The following is a 25,363-nucleotide window of genomic DNA, read 5'->3' on the forward strand; positions in this document are numbered from 1 at the left end:
TGTGTTTTTTGTCATATACAAAATCAGAAAAGTGAGAGGGAGAGCAAGAGATGATTCCTCCTCTTCACTAGAATAAGACAAGAATACACAGTTAGGATATTGGACTAAGCTGCTCCTGACTAGCCAGCAGTACTCTGGAACTCAAAGAAAAAGAGACTTTAGTTATGCTCCTGTCAGCTCTTTCTTAGTCACCAAAGCAGAAGTTACCAGGGAAGGAGGGAATTAGAAGGCTACGATACTGTTCTGTTCTGTAGTGGCAATACCACCCAGAAAATCCAAGCCTTGCTATTCAAAGCGAGGTCCAAAGACCAGCAGCATAGACATCATTTGGGAGCTTGCTAGAAATGCAGAATCTCAGGCACCACATCAGGCAATGAGTCAGTATTTACATTTTAGCAAGATCTCCAGGGGAACCACATGTTTTTCAAATTTGAGGACTATAGTTCTAGGAAACTTCCTGTTTTAAAAAAGCCAGGATTTCCAAATTGTGTTCCATAGTCTGTCAGAAGAAATATAGAGGACTAAGATTTCAGAGCTTTGTTACCCACCTAGAACTCTCTTCACCTGGGCCGTGAGGCAGATCAGTAAGGTGGCAATGATTGGTAGCATTGCTGCAGGGTTGCACTGCAGTGTTGAAAAGGTGATTAGAATTGGCTCAAGTCCAGGCTCCATCATTTAGTGGCTCTGTGATGTTGAGAAGGTCACTTAACCTCTGTGAATTTCAGTTTCTTCACCTACAAAATAAAACTTTTACAGAATGTCAAATGAGGTAACATGAGTGTTAGTCCATTGTAAATTCTTATATAATTTATTTTTTTCATTATGTGAATGGCTCCCAAAACTGTGTTCCTGATCTGAGCTCCTCTCTAGAGCTCAAATCCTAAATTTACAGCTGCACTGGTAGGCTTACGGGGAATCAATATACAGCATATGGGAAAGAAAACCAATCAAGCTAACAGGAAAAGGAGAAAGTAAAAACCTGCTTCAGATTAACACACTGGAATCAGAAAGGACTAGAGAAAAGGGAAAGGAACAGAAGAGTTCACAGTCACATTCTCATAGAAGAGTAAACAAAAGTTAAATCAAAATCAAGATTAGTACAGCTAACAACACTCAGAAGGGACATGAAATAGAGTATTATAGTATTTAGTAAATAGCAGATACACAATAAATTGAAAATATTAATTCATACATGAGAGCATCGCTCTTAAAGTTAATATATTTTAACAAGATGGAATTGTTAAATATGTGATTGGAAGGCCATAAATGTCTTAATACACCTAATGGAATATCACTTCCATAATCCTGATTAACAATAAGCCTGGTTAAGAAGTTAATCTAAGAATTATAAATGTCATCTGAACATCAGAATCACCCACAGAGCTTTGAAAACTACAGAAGCATTTATTATTTTAATGAAAAAAAAAAATTGGCACAGAAGTACAAGATCCAAAAAGAAACAATAAAGAAAAAGAGAGAAAGAGAAAACACTTTCATCACTAGAGGTGTCAGACTGACCAATATTTAAATGAAATATGTAAATATTGCACAAGCAAATACAAGGATGGTATTAGTTTCTTGTAAAGAGAATTTTCAATAATCTGCATGTGAGAATTGAGTACAAGTCAAAGTTGACTCAGTTAGTTTCCCAATGTAGCATAGTGAATGTGAAAGTAAGCAATTTAAAATGATGCACTTGTTACTCATAGCATCTAAAGAATGTACTAAAACTGACAACTACTACAGTGAACTCCAGGAAATAGAGTAAAATATACAGTTTGCCAAGTAAAAATGAGAAATGGTAAATCACAACATATGATGTTTTACTACATAAATCAACATTTATCTGAAATGTGACTATATAGGTATTTTAATTTTAATTTTTCCAAATGTCCAAGCAATCACTTCCATGCTATAGTATGATTTCAAGGATTGTCAGCAGAAGCTTACATTATTTTCTTTAACAATAAAAACTGATTCATACCAAAACCTTGAGTTAACTTCCTGTTTCTCTAGGGACTCTCTCTTCTTTTGAAATACCAGAAGTTCCAGGGACCTGGAATTTCTGAAGAGGAGCAAGATTGGCACATGTGATTAGGTGATTAAAGACAACAAAAATAATAATAACAACATTTATAGGTTTGTTGTCATGCACTCTCAGGAATAGGGAATATTAATTGTTTTATGATGAGTTTAAACCATTTCTGACATACTTACATGACTGGGCTATCAGGAAGAGTAAGGTGTTCACTCTAAGAGTAAGGTGGCTCACTCGGGAGAGTGCAGTGCTGGGAGCGCAGCGGTGCTGGGCGCTCCGAGGCCGCAGGTTCGGATCCTGTATAGGGATGGCTGGTGTGCTCAGTGAGCGCGGTGAGGGTGACACCAAGCCAAGGCTTAAGATCCCCTTACCGGCCACAAAAAAAAAAAAAAAATGCAAACTCATGTTCTGTGCCTAAATCCTGATAATCAGTCACCTCAGGTCATTACTACTCCCAGACTAACATGAGCACTTATGAGAGGTTGTACTAGCCTACTTAGCAACTTCCTAGAGCAAACTGGAGAACATTCAGAATGAATTGAATATATGACTCCAACTTGTAGTGCCCAGGCCAAGCAATTTTGGAGACAAAAATAACCCAGGGAACTTACTGCAGGTTCACCTCTCTATTCCTGAGGTCCCTAGACAGACCCTTTTTTCTCTTACCTTTCAAAGGTTTCTTATAGTTACCTCATAGATTTTGTGAACATTTTAAAGGGTAATTAGAAGAATGATACAGCAGATTGTGTTTCCTCAATCTTGTCAGGAAATACATTCTTGAAACATGGAACATAAGGATCATTCTAAAACCTGTTATACGTATTAAATATATAGCAATTTCTCTTTTGTAAGGGGCTGGAAAACAGTAGCACAGAGAATGGCAGCTTAACAGCCTTATCACGATGAGAAAGGGCATAAAAATTAAAGTTCCGTGGCCAAGATTTCATCATGGATAATGGTCAGGACGATTGGGGCAGACAGGAAAACAATGCTAAGAATTTTAAAAACTGTTTTTTCCAAAGCAGATTTCCCCCTACTTAGATTCTAGCCCCCCCCCCCTTTTTTTTTTTTTAATTACCAACACCCATAGGCAGCCCTTTGGCCGGAATTACAGAATGCCAGGCCATTTTGCCATGCTTTGTGTTTACTCCTAGTTTGTTCCTGTTTTGTTATGTTATGCCTGTCTGTATTGATCCTCTGGAGACCAGGAATGCATGTCTCACCCCAGCTCTCTCCCCTCACACTGTTTTTGAGTCACTGTGTTCTGTAACATGCTCATCAGTTCCAACCTATCACCGTGTCTGGCCCCAGCTTTTGGATACTCAATCCAAGGTTTCCATTGGTCTGATTGGGAGCAAAGACCACTTTAAATACATAGTAAGTGATATATATTATAATTACCATAACACATAATAAAGTTTAATATCAATTCAATTTGAGAAGGTAGGAGAAACTTTCACTACTGTCCAAGTTTGAGTAACAGGGATCAAATTTTCCCATCTACTTGCAACAAACAATAAAATCTATAAGTATGTAAAACAAGAGTTTTCAAGACACTGGATGTTAGGCAATGAAAAAAAAATGATACTTGAGAAAAAGGAAGAAATCTAGGCGAGTCTTGCTGAGTAGGAGAGAAATGCACACAAAGAAAACCTCAGAGTTCTGCCAAGAGTTTCTGTTAATTATTCAGAAAAATACTGGTAGGCTCATGGATGTGAGAAAACTATCCAAAGCCAGGGAAAAATTGAAAAGATTATAGAATAATTCAACATGCATGCAGATCAGGAATAATGACTTCCCTTCCGGCAAATTGGAAAAGCTAACAAGCAAAGAAACAAACTCATGATTCATAAGGCACTGGGGCAGAGAAATAAGGAAGTTCTTTTCTCAGTAGTAGAGAATAATTATTACTATTCAGAGCATTACTCGGGACCCAAATAACTTTTATAAAGCAAAACCTGAAAGGATCAATCTGTTTTAAAGTGAAGTAACTTCATTCCAGAACACAGCTCAAGGAAATTTATAGGAATACAAAATATATCCATCACTTAATGAGGGAAAACTTACTGTATCTGGCTCCCAAAGGCACCTTACTAGGTATAAAAAGAAGCAGGAAAACAACCCATACTGAAGAGAATAATTAATCAATCCAGCCTACCAAATACTTATACATAGTTAGAATTATCAGACAAGGACATTAAACAGTTATTTTAACTATATTCCATATGGTCAAAAAGTTATACAGAGCCATAGAAGATATACAAAAAAGACACATTTGATTGATTCATATATTCAACACTCCATACCAATCAAAATCCCAGCAGGATCTTTTGTAGAAATCGATAGGCTCATTTTAAAAATCATATGGAAATGCAAAGTAATTAGAGCAGCTAAAACAATGTTGACAAAGAAAATCAACGTGGCAATAAAACACTACCTGATTTCAAATCATATTATAAAGCTATACTAATCAAAACAGTGTGATATTGGAATAAATATAGACACATAGCTAAATGAAACATAAATGAAATTACAGAGTTAGACCCCAAAACACATGAACAACTAAATTTTAACAAAGGTACAATGGCAATGCATTGCAGAAAGAATAGTCTTTTCAACAAATACTGCTTGAAAATGTGAACCACGTGACAAAAAAAGTCTCTATCCATGCTTTACATTATATACAAAAACTAAATCAAAATGGATCTAAAGCAGACTTTAGAAAGATGGCAGAATAGCAAGTTCCTGGTTCACTTTCTCCCACAACAACAGCAAGTTTTCAGCCATCCACAGACAGAAGTGCCTTTGTAGGCGATTTAGAATTCAGGTAGGAAGTTGTAAAAACCCAGTGGAGCCCAAGACCTAGGAGGGTCAATTTGAGAGGGCAGACCCATGTGCAGCTAACATGTTCACCAACCATGGTCCCAGCTTCAGACCCAGATATAACCCCATAACTGATGAATCATCTACAGCCCCCTTTAGACTTGGTCCTGCCATCAGGACCATCCACAAAGGGACCTGGGAGGAGTCACACCCTCTTGTATTTTGGATGACAGGCCCACTGACCTTGGTTTTGTCTGTGGATCCTGAAATGGCCCTGTAACTTGGCTCCAACCCCTCTCAGTTATGGTCTGAGAGAAGTCCTACCAACCCAGGGACCCTCAGGGAGACACACCTATCTGTGTCCTTGAGGCAGGCTTGCTAAGCTCAGACTCACAGCAGATCTTGAAATGGGCCTGTAAAATGGCTCCAGCCTGCTTCAGTTGTGGTCTGGGATCACTGCTGCCTGCCTAGGGATTCATAGGAAAACACTCCCATCTGTGCCCCTAGAGACAGGTCTGCTGATATTGGTCCAATTTTGAATCTTGAAATAGCCCTGTTATTCAGCTCCAGCCCCTTTAAACTGTGGTCTGAGAGCAATCCTTCCTGTCTGGGGAACCAATGGCAGACATGCAAGTCCTTGCTCCTAGAATGAGGCTTTGCAGGCCTTTGTCTTGTCAGTGGACACTGAAATAGCCCTGTGATTCAATTCCAGGCTCTCTCAGCCATGGTCTGGGGTTAGCACTGCCTGTCCAAAGAAATACTCAGTGATCCAGCATTTGGTAACAGGCCTGACTTCTGTGAATTCTGAAACCAATCCTCTTTCTAGTGCTAGCCCTACTGAGCAAGTTCTTGAGTGCATTTCAGTCTACCCAGGAACCAGACAGAATTCACACTCGCTCAAGCACCTGTTAACAGAATCACTAACCGTGTACCCCACTGTCAACCCAGAGCAGACACAAGACCCAGTTCCAACTCCACTAGACCATGATCCCAGAGGCAATCCAATTGAGCTCAGGGACTCAATAGGAGAATTTCTTTACCTACCACAACTAGTCTGGAAGGACTATAAGAAGTGTTTGCTCCTTTAAATGCACTGATGCCAACACAAGAGTACACAGATAACATAGAATCAGGCAAATATGATACCACCAAAGGAAACTAATAAAGCACCAGTAACTGATCCCAAAGCTATGGATATCTAGGAATTTCCTGGGAAAGAATTAATAATAATCATTATAAAGAAGCTCAGTGAGATGCAAGAAAACACAGGTAGACAAGTAAATATAATCAGGAAAACAATGCATGTGCAAAATGAGAATATTAATATGGGCATAGAAACCATTAAAAAACAATCAAACAAAAACACTGGACCTGAAGAATATAATGACATAACTGAAGTTCAATGGAGAGCTACAACAGCAGACTTGATCATGCAGAAGAAAGAATTAGTAAAGTCAGAGACAGGTCATTTGAAATTAGAGGAACAAAAAGAAAAAAAAATGAAAAATTGTACAGAAAACATAAGGAGCCTATAAGATACCATCAAATACACAATCACACAAAATATATGAGCCCCAACAGAGGAAAAGGGGAAGAAAGCTTATTAAAAAAAAAAAATACTGGCTGAGAAATTCCCAAATCTTGATTAGTATATGGATATCCAGGTTCATGAATCTCAAATGACCCCAAAAAAACTAAAACAGAAGAAAAATACTCTGAGACACATTATAATCAAATGGTCAAAATTCAAAGATAAAGAATCTTAAAAGAAGCAAGAGAAAGGTGACTTATAATATGCATGGGAACCACAATGAGGCTTTCATCTGACTTCTTAGCAGAAACTTTGCAGGCACAGAGGAAGTGGGATAATATATTCAAATTGTTGAAAAATTTTAAAAACTGCCAACCAAGAATATTATATCTGGCAAAGCTGTCCTTTAGAAATAAGGGAGATAGGGACATTACCAGGAAAAAAAATGCTGAAGTAGTATACACCATGAGACCTGTCTTACAAGAAATGCTAAAGGGAGTTCTTCAAGATGAAACAAAATCTGGATGCATTTTATTTCTTTCTCTTGCATAATTTCCCTGGCTAGTACTTCTAATACTATGTTAAATAGGAATGGTGAGAGGGGTAATCGTAGTCTTGCTCCTCTCCTTAAAGGAAAAGCTATCAGCTTTTCCCCATTCAGAATGATATTGGCAGTGGGTTTGTCATACATGGTTTTGATTGTGTTGAGATAATTTTCTTCTATACATAATTTGCTAAGAATATTTATCATGAAGGGATGTTGAGTTTTGTCAAATGCCTTTTTGGAATCTGTGGAGTATGCAGAAAGCAAATGTCCTTCACAGGGCCTGGTTTTCCAAAGCCTTGCAGTTTCAAATATTGACCTTGAAAAGCACAGGAAAATTTCCTCAGACTATATAGTCTCTGTTGTAAGATAAAGAATTGTAACACAGCAAGGTTGCTGACTCAAAGACAGAAAGGTTACTGACTGATATGTAAAGATTCTGGGAAGTTGTTGTAAGAAAAGAATGTTTGTTAAAATCAAGCTTTTGCTAGTGGATCAACTTAATTGCATATTACCAGTTTCTATTGTTAAACTTGTTAAACTGTACTTAGCAAAAACCCCACCTGTGTTCTCTTCCAGTAACTTCCTGGTCTGGAGAATAAATGTGGGAAGAGAACCCCAATTCATAGTAAATTTCCCAAATGGAAGGAATGCCTCACTCTTTAGGGTCCCAGGAGATTAACCCATTTTGGGTCTTCTCACTGCTCAGAAGAGATGGGTAATCTTTGGTGGCTCTGTCACCCAGGGGAAAAGGGGTGACAAATCCATGGGAGGCAAAAGCAACAAATGGTGACCCTGATGTGACAAATTTTGGGTCCACAGATTGGAGACTGACCTGCTAAGACTGGGAAAGGAAAGGAAAGAGTACATCTGCCACTTATCCCAACCAAAGGGAGGGCCTGACAAAAGGGGGGAAAAGAAACAGCGTGTCTGCCACCCATCCCAACAAAACGGAAAACCCAGCAAAAAGGGGGAAAAGCAGAAAAATGTCCAGAAAAAGGAAGAGGACGTCTACTCATCCTGTCAAGAGAGAAATCCCAGTAAGGGGGACTCACCCCAGTAAAGGGGATCACAGGGGTGCCTTTCAAATAAGCAATTGCACACCTGCTGCAGTGTCTACTTAGGGTTTTGCCCAGAAGTATTGCTTTCTTACTCTGAATTCTCTATATATTCTGGCCATTATGGGTAGTTTACTGTCTAAGAGGGAAGTTCAACATAGTTCAGTCCTTCTATGTCTCCTTAAGGCAGTAGGTTATAAAGTAATTAACCATCATCTAACTAAATTATTATTGATTATAGTGGTTTGGAAATTTTGTCAAATTGCTTTACAAATTATTCAGAACCTTAACAAAAGGAAAAAACGTGTTTATGCCATCAAAGAGGATGAAAAACAATCCTGGCCTCCTCCTCCTCCTCCTAGCCCCCCACCTCCGCCTTTGGAGGCAAATAACTCATTTATTCCCTTGATGCAGTCCTGTCTTGAAGGACATAACATGGGAGTTGATGCTCATCATGTCTCTCCTGTTGTAAGAACTGAGACTCAGTCAAAACACGAAAACCTCCCATTCACCTTGTTTGAACGGTTTAAAAAGAGCATAAAAGAAAATGGCTTACATAGTATTTTTACTAATGGATACTTAGAATCAATTGATAATGTGTATAATATGACCCCTTGGCATTGGAAAACTTTTGGAAAAACTGTTTTAACTCCTGCTCAATATACTGTATGGCTGAAAGAATATCAAGAGGCCTTACATGCTATTTCACTCAAAAATTTATGAAATGAGGTTCAAATTAGCATGGACATGTTACATGATCAAACAACTAGAGCAGCCATAAAGCCTTGGGACAAAGTTCCTGAAACAAAATCTCAACTTCAACCACTTGCTTCCCCTGATGTATTTTGGATACAAAGATTAGATAAGACTCAGCCACTGTTGGCATTATCTGTTGAATGTTGAGAGCCATCCTGCAGGCTACAAGGGGGTCCCATGTGTGTGGCAAAGCTCCATGAAATTTCTTGTTTGTTCACCTTTGGTTGCTTGACAAGGCTTCCCAGAATTAAACAGCCTAACTTCTTGGCTTAGTATGGCTTTGGGAAATTCCCTGGAGTTTCTCAAAGGACATGTTAAAATACATCAAAATTAATAGGTTTATTTAAAAAGGCATTGTCAGTACTAAAGGTGTTTTTGATGCGTGTTCCCGGTATAGGTTGGCTCCATTTAATTTTGTTATTAAACTTTCTTGTTAGTGATATGTGCATGGACCCATTGTGCCTGTAGTCATGCTCTTGTACGTGTGGAATGAAGTTATAATGTTAGATTTCTATCTACATTCCCCTAGGGAGACGGTGGTTTTGGGTGCAGTAATGTTTATAACTAATTGATCATCAATAAGTTACAGATTTCTTTGTTTCTTCCCACTCTCACAGTTTCACTTGATTTACCAAGAGCATGTTCTTTCCTTAGTAATAATAAGAATGGTATAGTGTGTTTTTGTTAGTTTGAGTAGAATCATTTAACTTTTCACTTTGTCCCCTGTGCTATTCCTGGAGTTTATTGGCAGAAAAATAAAAGGTATAAACATTGTGATTTTGATTATAAATTAAAATGATCAATATAGGGTATAAGCAAAATTAAATTGTTAACCATAACTAATCAACGTTATTAAAATTAAGAGTAGTAATATATGTAAGATTAAAAAATGATTAAATTGTAAGTTAAGAAGGTTAAGAATTATAGTTTAAACTAAAAGTCTGATGCTCTCTAATGCCAAACATGCTGCTATTGTATAGTTTCCTGGCCACAAGCCACAGGCTTTGGGGTGAAATATTGATGCATGAGAGGGTGCTTTTATCACAGGATGAGTGCTTTGAAATCTTCTGTTTTTTCTTTTCCTATAGAGATGAAATAATATATGTTTTGATTAAAAGATAAATCATCATGTAAAAGGTTAAGTAAAAAATATAAATAAAGCAAAATTCTTGTGGTTGTTGTCCACACTTGCACTAGACATCTGTGGTCCATCTCTTCCTTTTCACCATCTACACCACCTATTCAGGTCCAACGAATCCTGCAGAGGTGGTCTCCGGCAGTTGAACAAAAATTAATTACAGATTTGGGGGCTGATGTTACCATAATTGCTAAAAAGGATTGGACTCCAATATGGAAAGTAACTTCTTCACCGGTTACACTTACTGAATTAGGTGGGTTCAAAATCCCTTATCAAAGTAAAAATCCTTTGTTATGAACTGGTCCCAAGGGACAAACTGCCTCCATTATGCCTTATGTTCCAGATCTCCCTCAAATACTATGGAGCCAAGACCTCCCTGCTAAATGGGATATTTATATTGGGACATCACCTTCAAAATTTATCATGATGGCCAGGCCCATAGTCCCACCAGTCAAATGACAATGGACTACTGGTCTTCCAATTTGGGTGTAACAGTCACCTCTTAAAGGGGAGAAATTAAATCAAATTACTTCACTGGTTAAAAAACAGTTGCAAATGGGACATTTTGAGCCATGGCATACTCCCAGGAATACTCCCACTAAATCTTTTGCTACTGTTAGATGGGGACACACTGAGCCTTATATAGATTGTATTAATTGTCTTCAAGATGGTGTAACTAGACAAACTGACAATGCTCATGAAAATCCAGAACTGCTATCACAAGTTTATTTACATTTAATCAAACAAGTTAATAATGCTGGTTTACATGTAGCTCCAGATAAAATTCAAAAAAAGGAGCCTAGGAAATGCCTTGGTTTTAATCACTCCGAGAAGTATACTGCCACAAAATATATCTTTCCATATTCAGGAGCCTTTTACTCTAAATGACTTACAAAATTACTTGGCTGCATTAACTGGTTCTGCCCTTCTATGGGTGTTCCAACTTATCAGTTACAACATTTGTTTAATACCTTAAAGGGAGACCCTGATCTGTCCTCCCCTCTTTACTTATCTGAAGAAGGAGGATTAAAATTAAAACAGATTGAATCCTTTTTACATTACAGACCATTAACCCATGTTAAATCTCAAGTCATTCATTTCATTATTTTAAACACCCCACATAGTGCCACAGGTTTGCTTTGCCAATTTCGTCCTCAAATAGGAGTCATGGAATGGATTTTCTTACTCCATCAACAAAAAAGCATATTACATACTGAATTGAAACAATGTATTTGGCTGCTCACTGGGGGAGGACACCATTGTCAAGTACTTACTGGGTGTGATACTGATGTTATTAATCCTGGTCTTTCTAAAACTGATTTTTACATTGCCCTTGAACAATCAGGGTCTTTACAGATAACTATGGCTGATTTTGTTGGTAACATGCAATTCTCATTACCCCATGATAAAATTTTGCAAGGACTCCAAATACTGCCCATACAATTAAAATCCTGTTTATCCCCTATTCCTCTCCCTCAAGCACTACCTTTGTTTATCGATGGTTCTGGCCAATCAGGAAAGGGATCTATAACATGGCAGGAACAGGGAATCTGGAAACATTTTGTTACCATCCATCATAAGTCCACTCAGAGGGCTGAGTTGACAGCTGCCATTGCAGGTTTACAACATTTTTACCATCAGCCACTTAATTTAGTAGCTAACTCTGCCTTCGTAGTTGGAGTCTTACAGGTAATTCAAGATGCATCTATCTGTGAGGTAAATGATATTCTTTTATTTGAAATGTTTGGACATTTACAAAAACTTATTCACAAAAGACATCATCCTTTCTATGTAACACACATACATTCTCATTCTGGTCTTCCTGGCCCTTTATTCAATTGGAAATTATATGGCTGATCACTTTGTTATGTATAATGATGTATTACAGAAAGCTGTTGATTCTCATCAGTTTTTTCATCAGGGTGCACAAGCTTTGGCTAACATGCATCAGATATCTTACAGGCAAGCTCAAGATATTGTACATGCTTTTCCTGATTGTCAGAGGTTTTCTAAATCTAATTTCCCTGGAGGAGCTGATCCTCGAGGAATAAAAGGTAATGAAATTTGACAAATGAAAGTCACTCATTATTCTAATTTCAGACATCTTAAATATTTACATGCTACTCTTGATACTTACTCTGCTCTTATTCATGCCATTGCCCAAACAGGAGAAACTGCTAAACATGGTAAAAAATATTGTTTTTCTGCCCTTGCCACCATGGGGAGTCCAAATCAAATTAAGACAGATAATGGACTTGCATACACCTCCAAAGTCTTTCAAGTATTCTGTGACAACTGGAACATTAAACATGTTACAGGAACCCCATTCAACCCCACTGGCCAAGCAATTTTTGACATAACTACTGGCCTTCTAAATCTCAAATAAGTAAACAAAGGAGATATAATATAGATATAGGAATGGCCCATCATGGACAGGTCTTTAAAGCTCTGTTTACACTAAATTTTTTAAACTGTAATTCCCAAAAAATAATGGCCACAGAATAACACTTTATTCCTCCTAAAAAGAGACCTAGACCCTTGGTTTTATTCCACCACCTGTCAACGGGACCACCATTGTTGAGACCTGTTTTATTGTTAACATGGGGAAGAGGGTATGCATCTGTTCTCTCTCCCACAGGCCTGCTATGGATTCCTGCTAAGGCTGTTAAACCTTATGTGGAACCCCAAACCAGATCAGGAATTGCATCTGATCCCAAAATCTCAGTGCCTCACCATTGCACCTCAATCTATCTCATCGGGGATGGTACACATCAGATCACCAGTAATGAAAATTATGACAAGCGGCAAATTGACCCAGGGAAAATTTAGAAACTTCAACAGTCAGATAGCTTTCAATAGCTCAGCCCTTGGGCCGAGCCCGTGGCGCACTAGGGAGAGTGCGGCGCTGGGAGCGCAGCGACGCTCCCACTGCAGATTCGGATCCTATATAGGAATGGCTGGTGCACTCCCTGGCTGAGTGCCGGTCACAAAAAAAGACAAAAAAAAAAAAAAATAGCTCAGCCCTTGAGCTCAGTGGCTCATTAGTGAAACAAAAACTGGCCTAGAATCACCTGTTTAACTACATGGACTCAAATTTTCTGGCATCCAGCTGTTTTTCTTAAACAGACTTCTAAATTCTCTTCTACTCTCATCTATGTATTTCTTCACAAAATCTTATGGTAGATTTCTATGCAGTTTTCTTAAAAGGAAGAAAATCTTCTCTGCATCTTCTTGAAAAAGCTTGCATACTTTGCTTTACAATGTAAATTTGTTATCTTGCTTTCTTTAAGGTAGGCTGAGGCCTCACCAATAAAAAGAAAAACATAATCTAAACCTGACTGTCCTTTTTACTAGTGAGCTTTTTCTACATCTTGAACAAAACCTGTAAGATCCTTGTTTATTCTCTTTGTTTCTGTCTGCATATATGCATGTTTAAGCTGTATGTTATGTCTATATGTTTATTTCTGTATGTGTAGTTGTGTTATGTGCAAGGTACCAAATTGGCTTATAATTAATGCATGCTCATTAGCAAATTAAGTATACTTTTCAAGTTCACATGACTTAAATTTTCTAAAGTTTTGATAGATTTATTTTCAAATTTTTATTTAAACCTTTTACCTAAATCTGTCTCTAGGTCAATGTGTCTCCTTGTTATGTCAGGTCTGCCTCCTGACCATGCTGGGACAAACAATATCTTTTAGACTTTATCTTTGTAAATACTCTCCTCTGTCTTAAGCTCCACATGGCTCGAAATGCCACGTGGAAACCCGAGACCTAAAATGGCTAGTGAAAGGAAGCCTATGCCCAATATCACATAGGCTCTATTAAACATTAACTGATAAGGTTATATATCTAATACACCAAGTTTTTGGTTGGGAAACTGTAAATATGTATTTGGTAAAAATATCTAAATGTCAAACTGGGCTTTGTATAATTTGATCTGATAAATGGATGCCTATTTACAAACCTGAATGTATAAAACTGTTCTTATCAGCACACATCATTGCCTGGGTTTACTAATCAAACAGGAGTAGTAGAGGTCTTTTCACTTGACTGCTCTTAATACACAATTGTAAAAGGTTTTCTTTGTCTCTTAGATAACTAGATTAAGAAACTTATTTCATGATAATTTCTAGTGCTCTTTGACTTTGAAACCCTCTGTCACTTTGGTTTTACTGTTTGTAATAGTCTGTGATTTTATTCAACTAAGTGTTTTAAGACTTTTGTTACTTGACAAGGCTTTCCAAAACTAAAAACCCAACCTTTTTTGGTTTAAAATAACTGAGGAATTCCAAGGGCCCTGGAGCTTCTCAAAGGATATATAAAAAAATGTATCAAAACTAATTGGCTTTTTAATAAATTAGAATATATGGGAAAGCACTGTCAGTACTGAAGGTGTTATGGATATGTGTTCCTCTTGTAAGGTTCTTAAATATCTGTGTCTTGATATAAATGCTACCAGTCATAATCTAGGTTTAATTATAATTTTAAAATGCTATGTTTTCAAACACCTCATGAAAAAACTCTGATAGGTACAGTTTCCTGACAAACTTTGACTTCATACCTTTAAACTAAATTTCCCAAATTCTAATGAAGAAATTGATGGGTTTGTAAAATTGTTCACAAAGGTCAAAACAACAAAAGTTAATTAGTGAGCTAATTAAAAAGAATTATGGGATTTACGATTTCCTTAGTTTGAAACTCTGCTGGTTTTCTTAATGTTTTGTTCTCCAAATTTAAGAAAACTCTCTGTCTCTCTTAAGCTATCTGTAACTAACAATCGTTTGGTAAAATGTCATTTAAAACAGAGATAAAAGTATTTGTTTTCTCCCTATTTGATCCCCCCAAATTTAATAACTTTAAGTATCCTTATGATTACTATGGCAATGTGGTTATTTTTATAAATCCAATGAAAATTATCTCTCTCTCTTTTATAACAGTATACAATTTAAACTTTGGATATAAGATAGTATGTCTCACTTCTAAGTTGTGACTCCTCTTTCGTGTTCCCTTAATTTGGCCTAAATGCTGCTTCATCCTGCTGTTCATCTTTCCCCCCTGACGTGGGACAGATCATCACCTGGGAAAGGCTTCCCAGCAGTGTGGGATTTATACAAAGAAAAGTAAGAGCTTTTCAATCAAGATATTGATCATCAATGCTTTTATGAGGAATGCCTTGATCATAAAGGGGGAAATAATGTCTTCTCTACAAAAGCAGTTCTCTAAATTTTCCTGATCTTAAAGAGGGTGTTTGTAACTTTGATGAGACATCCTATTCCTATACAAAAGACTTGTAATTGATCAAAAATTTTACAAAAGATTTGATGCTTTAAAAACAGTAATGCCCTGGACAGGTGAACATTAACAAACTCTCTGGGTCAGAACCAGCTATTATATGGAGCAGAATCACATTCCGGAATTTTAACAGTTGGTAATTACTCTCAATTCATAGCACCTGGAATGATGCCAATGCTGCCACTCTGAGATGAGGACATTATCAGTCCTTACCTGAAGTTAATTAAAAGGACTTGCCATGCTAAATGATACCAATTTTGCTTTAAATGCTTTTGTCTTATCTGTGAAAACCTGATCTATAGCTTTTGCTTTTTCTTTTAAATAAATAAAATGGGGGGAGATGTGGAGTATGCATAAAGCAAATGTACTTCACAGGGCCTGGTTTTCCAAAGCCTTGCAGTTTCAAATATTGACCTTGTAAAGGACAGGAAATTTTCCCCAGGCTACATAGTCTCTGTTGTAAAATAAAGAATTGTAACACAGCAAGGTTGCTGGCTCAAAGACAGACAGGTTACTGATTGATATATAAAGATACTGGGAAATTGCTGTAAGAAAAGAATGTTTGCTAAATTCAAGCTTTTGTTGCAAAGTGCATTATGGAATGTGGCCTTGCCTGTCTTACTGAATGTTACCAGTTTCTAGTGTTAAATTTGTTAAACTGCACTTAGCCAAATCCAGCCAATGTTTTCTTCCTGGAACTTCCTGGTCTGGAAAATAAACATGGGAAGAGAACCCCAGTTTGTGGTTAATTTCCCAAATGGAAGGAATGCCTCACTCTTGAGGGTTCTGAGAGATCAACCCCTTTTGGGGGCTTCTCACTGCTCAGATGAGATGGGCTTTGAGTAATCTTTGGTGGGTCCATCACCCAGGGAAAAAGGTGTGACATATCCATGGGAGGCAAAAGCAACAGGAATCTATTGAGATAATAGTACCAATTTTTTCCCTTGATTTTGTTGACGTGATATATCACATTTATTGACTTGTGTATGTTGAAACATCCTTGCATCTCTGGGATGAATCCCACTTGATCATGCTGTATAATTTTTTGATGTGTTGTCATATTCTGATTGCTAATATTTTGTTGAGGATTTTTGTGTCCATGTCAATCAAAGATATTGGTGTGTTATTTTCTTTCTTTTTTTTTTTTTTTTTGGTATATCTTTGTCTGGTTTTGGTATCAGAGTGATACTGGCCTCATAGAATGAGTTTGGGAGAGTGGCTTCTGTTTCAATTTTTTGGAGTAGTTTGATGAGAATTGGTATTAATTTCTCTTTTAAAGTTTGGAGGAATTGAGCAGTAAATCCATCCAATCCTGGGCTTTTCTTTGTCGGGAGACCACTGTTTAGTGCTTCAATTGCATTGCTTGCTACTGGTCTTGTCAGGTTTTCTATGTCTTCTTGGTTCAAAGTTGGTAATTTGTATGTTTCCATAAATTTATCCAATTCCTCCAGGTTACAAATTTGTTGGTGTTTAGTTGTTTGTAATAGTTTCTAATGATTATTTGTATTTCTGTTACATCAGTCATAACGTCTCCTCTTTCATTTCTGATTTTTGTTATTTGGGTCTTCTCTCTTCTTTTTTTTCTTAGTCTTGTTAATGGTTTGTCTATTTTGTTTACCTTCTCAAAACATCAACTTCGCATTTCATTGATATTTTGCATTGTTTTTTGCATTTCTATTTCTTTTAGTTCTACTCTGATCTTAATAATTTCTTTCCATCTACTAATTTTGGCATTGGATTTTTCTTGTTTTTCTAGTTCTTTCAAGGGTAGCTTTAAGTTGTTTATTTGAAAACTTTCTATTTTTTTGATGTAAGCATTTATTTAAATAAACTTCCCTCTGAGTAATGCTATTGTGGTATCCCACAGGTTTTGATATGGCATGCCTTTATTTTCATTAGTATCAAAAATTTTTTTGATGTCCTGTTTAATTTTTTCTTTGACCCATGTGTCATTCAGGAGCATGTTGTTTAATATACATGTGTTTGCATAGTTTCCAGAGTTTCATTTCTTATTGATATCTAGTTTTAATCCATTGTGGTCTGAAAAGATAGTTGAAATGATTTCAATTTTTTTAAGTTTGTTGAGACTTGATTTGTGACCTAACATGTGGTCTCTCCAGGAGAATGTTCCATGTGCTGATGTGAAGAATGTGCACTCTGTAGTTGTTGGATGAAATGTTCTATAAATATCTACCAAGTCCAGTTGGTCTAAAGTGTAGTTTAAATCCTTTATTTGTCTGTTGATTTGCTGCCTAGATGATCTGTTCAATGCTGAGAGAAGTGTGTTCAGGTCTCCCACTATTATCACATTGGGATCTATCTCTTTCTTTAGGTTAATCATGTTTGCTTTATATGTCTGGGTGCTCCAGTGTTGGATCCATATATATTTATGGCTGTTATTTCTTCTTGCTGAATAGATTTCTTTATCATTATATAATGGCCTTGTCTCTTTTTATGGTTTTTGGTTTAAAGTCTATTGAGCTCACTCCTGCTCATTTTCGGTTTCCATTTGCATGGTATATCTCTTTCCATCCCTTTGCTATTAGTCTGTGTGCGTCTTTACTGAGGAGGTAAGTCTCTTGAAACAGCATGTAGCTGAGTCTAGATTTTTAATCCAATCAGTTAGTCTGTGTCTTTTGAGTGGGCATTTAATCCATTTACATTTGGGGTTCTTATTGAGAGGTGCTGTCTTATCCTGTCATTTAATTGCTTTTCCTATGGTTAATTTAAATATATTTTGTTATTTTCGTTCCCTTTCACTGTTTGTTTTCCATTTTCATTGGTTTTTTGAGGTGGTATGATATAGTTTCTTTCTCTTTCTTCTTTGAATATCTGCTCTACAAGTGGTGTTTGTTCTTTCTAGTGTATTCATGGTGGTGATTATTGTTGTTTACATTATATGTGCAGAATCCCTTAAGGATTTCTTGTAGAGCTGGTCATGTGATGGTGAACTCCTGCAGCTTTTGTTTGTCTGGGAAATACTCTACTTCTCCTTCATTTCTGAAGGATAGCCTTGCTGGGTAAAGTATATTCAGTTGGCAGTTATTATTTTTTTTCTTTTAGTACTTTGAATCATCCCAATCTCTTCTGGCCTGTATAGATTTGTTGAGAAGTCTGCTATCAGTTTGATGGGGATTCCTTAATAGGTGTCTTAATGCTTTTCTCTTGCTGTTTTAGGATTCTCTCTTTGTCTTTCACTTTTGATAATTTGACTGCAATGTGTCTTAGAGAGGACCTTTTGAGTTGAGTCTGTTTGGTGACCTTCTAGCCTCTTAGATCTGGAAGTCCATATAATACCTGGGAAGTTTTCTGCTCTTATTTTATTGAATATATTTTCAATGCCTTTTTCCCCCTCCCCCTTGGGAATACCCATGATTAGAATGTTTGTGCACTTAAGGTGGTCTGCTAGCTCTCTTTGATTTTCTTCATTTTTTAAAATTTCTTTTTTTATTTTTGTCTACTTGGGTTATTTCAAAAAGACTGTCCTTGAGATCAGAAATTCTTTTTTTTGCTTGCTCTAGCCTATGGCTTACACTCTTAATTGCATTTTTTATTTTATTGAACGAGTCTTTCAGTTCCAGGAATTCTGCTACATTCTTTTTAATGCAATTTATCTCTTTGCAACTTTCGTTCTTCAAGTCTTGGATTGTTCTTCTTGTTACATTGTGTTGTCTAACTGAGTCTTTCTGTATCTCACTGAGTTTGTTTAATATTGCTGCTCAAAATTATTTTTCAGACATTTCAAGGGTTTCTTGCTATGTGGGGTCTGGTACTTGAGAATTATTGTATTCCTTTGGTGACGTCATATTTCCTCCACCCCCACCCCCCCATATTTCTAATCTCTCTACATTGATTTTTAGGCATCCAGTTTAGAAGTTGCTTCTTCTATTACTCTGGAGTGGGCTTTGAGAAGAGAGACTTCCTCCTATAGATGTGCTTTATATTGACTGTTGAGTAGGGTGTATTAATATGGGTTCTGGGCAGACTTAGTAGTGTAGTCTCAGTGTGGGTACTTCTGCCATATTCAATGTTGGAGTTGTGTGTGGATGCCTCTGTAACATAGTCACTGGGGCACTTAGTGATTTCTTGTTCAGGTTAGTTGGGACATTTAGGATATGGGCTAGCTCTCAAGATCTTGGGTGAAATGCCTGGGTTCCTTGTCACTCTTTGGCTGGGATCAATGGCCCTAGGTGGACTTGTTGGCTCCCAAGCTGTTGTCACATGACCCTGATGGGTGCACTGGGGTATACTGGATCTCCTCAGCTTGAATGAGTGACCCTCAGCAAGCTGTCTCTTTCCTTGGTCCTATAGGCCAAGGCTTCTCCTGGGTTCTTGCTTCCCTTACAGGGGGATAGATTGGTGGTGGCTGGATATTTTCTTCTGTACCCTATTTGGCTACCCTGGGTTTCTGTAATCTCCAGGTTCTCTATATGTGACTCTCCCTGGGTAAAGGCAGTTATGCTCACTTCAGATGGGGTAAAATTTCCCCTGTGAATTGTGTCACTGGGATGTGGGTCTTCACTACTTACCTCTTTCTGGTGTCACTATTTGTGCTCCTTCTTTTATCAGTGCATGGTGGCAGTGGTGGCTCCTGCCCTTGGCCATTCCTACTGGTTCAGTGGTGGTGGTAGCAGTGTGTGTGGTTGCTGGCAGTGGCAGTGGTGGAAGCAGTGGTGCAGGCGATAGCAGCTGGGGTCCCATACCCAGATAGACTGGCTACTGTTTCAGCATTAGCAGGGTGAGGTGCTCACTGCTGGTCAGGCTGATGCAGGGGTATGGGTGGAGTTTTTGTGCCCAGTCAATCTGGCTGCTGAGATAGCTATGATAGCAGCAGCCATAATGCACACAACTATAGTGGGGGTTCTGCATGTAGCAGGGCCAGCTGGTGAGGTGGCTTGGACAGAGGTCTTGTGTGCAGCTGGTCTGGCTGATGTGGCAGCATGGATGGCCCTTGGCAATGGCTGCTGCACTGCAGATGGCTGTGGCAGGGTCCCAAGCACAGCTGGGCTGGCTAGTGAGGTGGCTTGGGGTGACAGCAGGAGATCCCACCCCCAGACGGGGTAGTTATTACTTGAGCATTAGCAGGGGATCCCACACCCTGCTGGACCCACCGGTGTGATGACTTTGGCAGTGGCAGCCACACTGCATACAACTATGGCAGGGGAACCTGCAAGTAGTGGAGCCTGCTGTTGGGGCTGTTTGGGAGGTGGTCTTGTGTGCAGCTGGTCTGGCTGGTATGATGGTATAGAAAGCTGCTAGCAAAGGCCTCTGCATTGCAGGTGGCTGTGGAAAGGGTCCTGCACACAGCTGGGCTGAGTGGTGCAACAGTGTGGGCAGGGATCCTGTACGTGGCTGGCCTGGCCAGAGCTGTAGTGTTGGTTCGGATGGCTGTAGCAACAGGAATGGCTGGAGCTGCACGCAGGTGACAGCAGTATGGGATAGTGCAAAACTCACAATAGGAAGGTGGGTGACAGTCCTAGGTCCTGACAATGTCACCGGCGAGTGCAGCACTGGTAGCACTGGGCCTGTTCTGGTCTTCTTCAGAGCAGTGTTAGAGGGTGAGTGGACCAGGGATCCCTGAGGAAGAGAAGGAGGTGGCAGAGAAGGGGCAGCCCAGGGCTGTGGTACTGCACCTCCAAACTCTCTGTGGGGAAGGTTTGTGCAAGGAGATCCCTTCTGCTCTGTGTATAGCCAGGAGCTACAATAATTTCTTAATGGATGCACAGTAAAAAAAGATGTAAAGTGTGACACTGATAAAATTTTGAAGGGAGAGTGAAAGTGTAGAATTTTTGTATGTAATTGAATTTAAGTTGTTAATTGAATTTATGTTAATCAACATGAAACAAAATGTTGTAACTACAAAATGTTTTATGTAAGACTTATGGTTAACACAAATTAAAAAAAAAAACCTTTAGTAGAGACACAAGAGATAAAGTGAAAGGAATGAAAGCATACCACTACAAAATTCAACGGATTAGTAAGGGAGATAAACAAAGAGGAAGAAAAAACAATGGAACTACAAAAGAGTTAAAAAAAATACAATTAACAAGATGGTATCAGTAAGTTCTTACCTATCAAAAATTACTTTAAATGCAAATGGACTTCTATTCAACATAGTATTGGAAGTCCTAGACAGAGCAATTAGTCAAGGAAAACAAATAAAAGACATCTAATTAGGAAATGAAGGACTCAAATTGTCTCTGTTTGCAGATGTAATGATCTTATATGTAGAGAACCCTAAAGCTCTTCCAAAAAACTGCTAGCGTTATTAAATGAATTCAATTAGCTTTAGGATACAAAGTCAACATACAAAAATTATTTGCATTTCTATATACTGACAAGGAAATTTCTGAAAAAGAAATTGAGAAATAATCCCATTTATTATAGATTAAAAAGTATGAAATACTTAGGAATACATTTAACCAAGGAGTTGAAACATGTATACGCTGAAAACTATAAAACACTGAAGAAAGAAGTTAAAGAAGATACAAAGAAATGTAAAGGAGTCCTGTGTTTATGGATTGGAAGAATTAATATTGTTAAAATGTCCATACTACCCAAAGTGATTTACATATTCAGTACAATCCCTATCAAAATTCCAATGACATTTTGCACAGAAATAGAAAAAAAAAATCTTGAAATTCATATGGAACCAAAATAGATACCCAGTAAACGAAGTAATCTTGAGTAGAAATAATAAAGGTGGGGTCATCATACTCTCTGACTTCAAAATATGCTACTAACCTATAGTAATCAAAGCAGTATAATATTGAATTAAAAAAAATATATAGACCAATGGAACAGCATAGAGAGCCCACAAATAAATTCACACATTTAAGATCAATTGATCTTTGGCAAAGAACACAAAATGGGGAAAGGAAGGTCTCTTCATTAAATGGTGTTGGGAAAACTGAATATCCACATGTAGAATGAACTGGACTCTTATTGAACCCTTATATCATGCACAAAAATCTGCTCAAAATGTATTAAAAACTTAAATGTACAACCTGAACATGCAAAAATATTAGAAGAAAACATAGGGAAAAAAATTTCTTAACAGTGATATGAGCAATGATTTTTTTTGATATGACCTGAAAAGCACAGGCAACAAAAACAAAAATAGACAAATGGGATTGCATCAAAGTAAAAAGCTTCTTCACAGCAAAGAAAATAATCAATAGAATGAAGGGACAACTTGTAGAATGGGAAAAAAATATTTTCAAATCACATGTCTGATAAGGGATTAACATTCAGAAAATATGTTTATACTACTCAATAGTAAGAAAACAAATAGCCCAATTAAAATATCAGCAAAGGACCTGAACAGATATTTGTTAATGGAATATATAAATGGACAACGTGTGTATGAAAAAATGTTCAACGTCACTAATCATCAGATAAATGCAAATCAAATCCACAAAGAGATATTATATTACTTTGTACTTGCCACAATTGCTCTTATCAAACTAACACAAAATAACAAGCATTAGCAAGGACGTGGAGAAAAGGTAACTCTGTACCTTACTGGTGGGAGTGTAAATTGGTACAGCCAGTGCAGATAACAGTATGGAGATTCCTCAAAAATTTAAGAATAGAATTATCATATGATCCAACAATCCCACTACTGAGTGTATTTCCAAAGAAAATGAGTGTGTCAAATGGATATTTGCACTCCCATGTTCATTGCAGCATTATTCACAATAGCCAAGGTATGTAGTCAAACTAGGTGTCCATCAATGAATGAATGGATAAAGAAAATGTGGTATATACAGTCAATAAAATAAGTTCATGTTGACTATTATGAAATTTTCCCTCAATGATAGGTCCCAAGCCAAATACTCTCCTTTACTTTAATAAAACTTTCTCAATGATAGTACATACACCAAAATGAACTTTCTCCTGGACCATTTTGAAATATGCCCATATTATTCAAAGACTACGATATAAGAGCATATGTACTACGTACACAGATGTGCATGGATTTTTTAAATTAATTACTTATTAAATAGCACTTAATATTCTGAATTGTAGATATTAGAAATAATGAATCTTTCTGTATTATATGCTAATTTTACCATTAATGTTTTAAAGCAATATCTACATGACAAACTGAGTGTTAATAGCAACAGTGGTATTTGAAATAAATATGCAATGGAGTATCATTCAGCCTTCAATAAAAAGGAAATTCTTTCTTTTGTGATAACATGGATGAACCTGCAAGATATTATGTTAAGTTAAAAAGCCAGGCACAGAAAGACAAATATCTCATCTATATGGGGCTTCTAAAAAAGTCAGACTCATAGAGGCAGAGAGTAGAATGGTGGTTACCAGAGGGTCAGGGGTGGATATGTTGAAGAGGTTTTAGTCAGAGGATACAAAATTTCAATTAGATAGGAGGAATAAGTTCAAGAGATCTTTTGTGCATCACGGGGATAATGACTATAGCTAATAACAGTATATAGTATACTTTAAATTGCTAAGAGAGTAGATTAAGTGTTCTTACCATAAAATATAACAACAAAAAATAAACTACTAAAAGGAAAAAAAGAAAATGTGGTGTGTGTGTGTGTGTGTGTATACACACATATACATACACATATAATGGAATACTATTCAGCCTTAAAAAATAATGAAATTCTGTCATTTGAGCCAATGTGGATGGACCTGGAGGACATTATACTAAGTGAAATAAGGCAGACACAGAAAGATAAATACTGCATGATTTCACTTATATGTGGAATCTGAAAAATTCGAACTTAGTAGCAGAGAGTAGAATGGTTGTTGCCAGAACTGGCAGAAACAGGGGAAAGGGGAGATATTGTGAAATGATACAAAGTTACATTTAGACAGGTTTAATAAATTCTGGAGATCTATTGTATATAGCCCTGGTGACTATAATTGATAATAATATATTGTATAATTGAAAATTGCTAAGAGAGTTGATCCTAAATATTTTCATCACAAAAATAAGTGTGTGAGGTGATGGATATATTAATTAGGTTGATTTAATCATATCATAATGTATATGTGTTATATCAAAATATCATTTTGTGCATCATAAACATGTAATTTTAATTTGTCAATTATAACTTTAAAAAGCTGGAGAAATATTATCATGAGCCATATGTTTCTTTCCTCATAGAAGGAATCATAGGAAAAAATACCTGTGTCCTTGGGGAAAGCAAGAAATGTCTTAGATATGACATGAAAAACATGATCCATAAAAAAATAGATAAATTGGAATTGATCAAATTTAAAGACCCTTGTCAAGATATTGATAAGAGAATAAAAGCAATCCACAAACTAAGAAAAACTAATTACAAATTATATATCTGATAAAACAATCGTATGATAAAACTTTCAAAACTCAATTTCAAGAAAACAATAACAGAATTAAAAAATGGGCAAAAGATTTAAATAGACACTTCATCACAGAAAATATATAAATGGCAAACAAGCACATGGAAAAATGCAAAACATCATTAATATTTAGGGAAACAAAATAATTCCACAATGAGATACACTAGAAATTTATTAGATGACTAAAATTTAAAAAAAAAAAAATCTGACCATTTAAATTGCTGCTGAGGATGTGAAAGAACTCGAACTCTTATACACTTTTAGTAGGAATGTCAAATTATACAACCATGTTAAAACAATTTAGCAGTTTTTTATACCTTTAAATATACACCTAATATGTGATCTATCCATTTCACTCTCATTTATCTAGGACAAATGAAAGCATATATTCAAACAAATACTTGTGAACAAATGTTTATAGCAGCTTTAGCTGTTGTAGGCAATAACTGGAAACAATCCGAGAGCCAATCAACAGGTGAGTAGACAAACCTAATTGTGATGTATATATACAGAGGAATACTCCTTGGTAATATAAAAGAACGGACTATTGATTCAGGCAAAAATTTGGATGAATTTCCAGGGAACTAGGTGAGTGGAAGAAACCAGAGAAAATTGGTACATACTTTATGATTCCATTAATATAAAATCCTAGAAAATGCAAATTGATCTACAGTGATATAAAGCAGATGCATGGTTGTCTGGGAAGGAATTATATGGGGAATGAGAGGGAAGGAATATAAAGGGACACAAGAACAATTTTAGAGTGACGAATGTTCATTCTTTATCATGGTGATTGATTCGCAAGTGTATAAGTATGTCA

At 36.9% G+C, this 25,363-nt stretch overlaps 1 protein-coding gene across 1 annotated transcript in view; it reads left to right on the forward strand.

Moving 5' to 3' along the window:
• The first annotated feature begins 4,943 nt into the window (after positions 1 to 4,943).
• The window catches only part of LOC134367978 (cilia- and flagella-associated protein 47-like), a 1,412,159-nt gene continuing 1,391,739 nt past the window's right edge, over positions 4,944 to 25,363 (forward strand). Inside the window, 5 exon segments of the mRNA XM_063084614.1 lie at positions 4,944 to 5,078; positions 8,277 to 8,462; positions 11,777 to 11,942; positions 12,527 to 12,670; positions 24,914 to 25,018. Coding sequence (XP_062940684.1) covers positions 4,944 to 5,078; positions 8,277 to 8,462; positions 11,777 to 11,942; positions 12,527 to 12,670; positions 24,914 to 25,018 — 736 coding nt within the window.

Source organism: Cynocephalus volans, chromosome X, assembly GCF_027409185.1.
Source record: "Cynocephalus volans isolate mCynVol1 chromosome X, mCynVol1.pri, whole genome shotgun sequence".
In the NCBI taxonomy this organism is placed as follows: domain Eukaryota; kingdom Metazoa; phylum Chordata; class Mammalia; order Dermoptera; family Cynocephalidae; genus Cynocephalus; species Cynocephalus volans.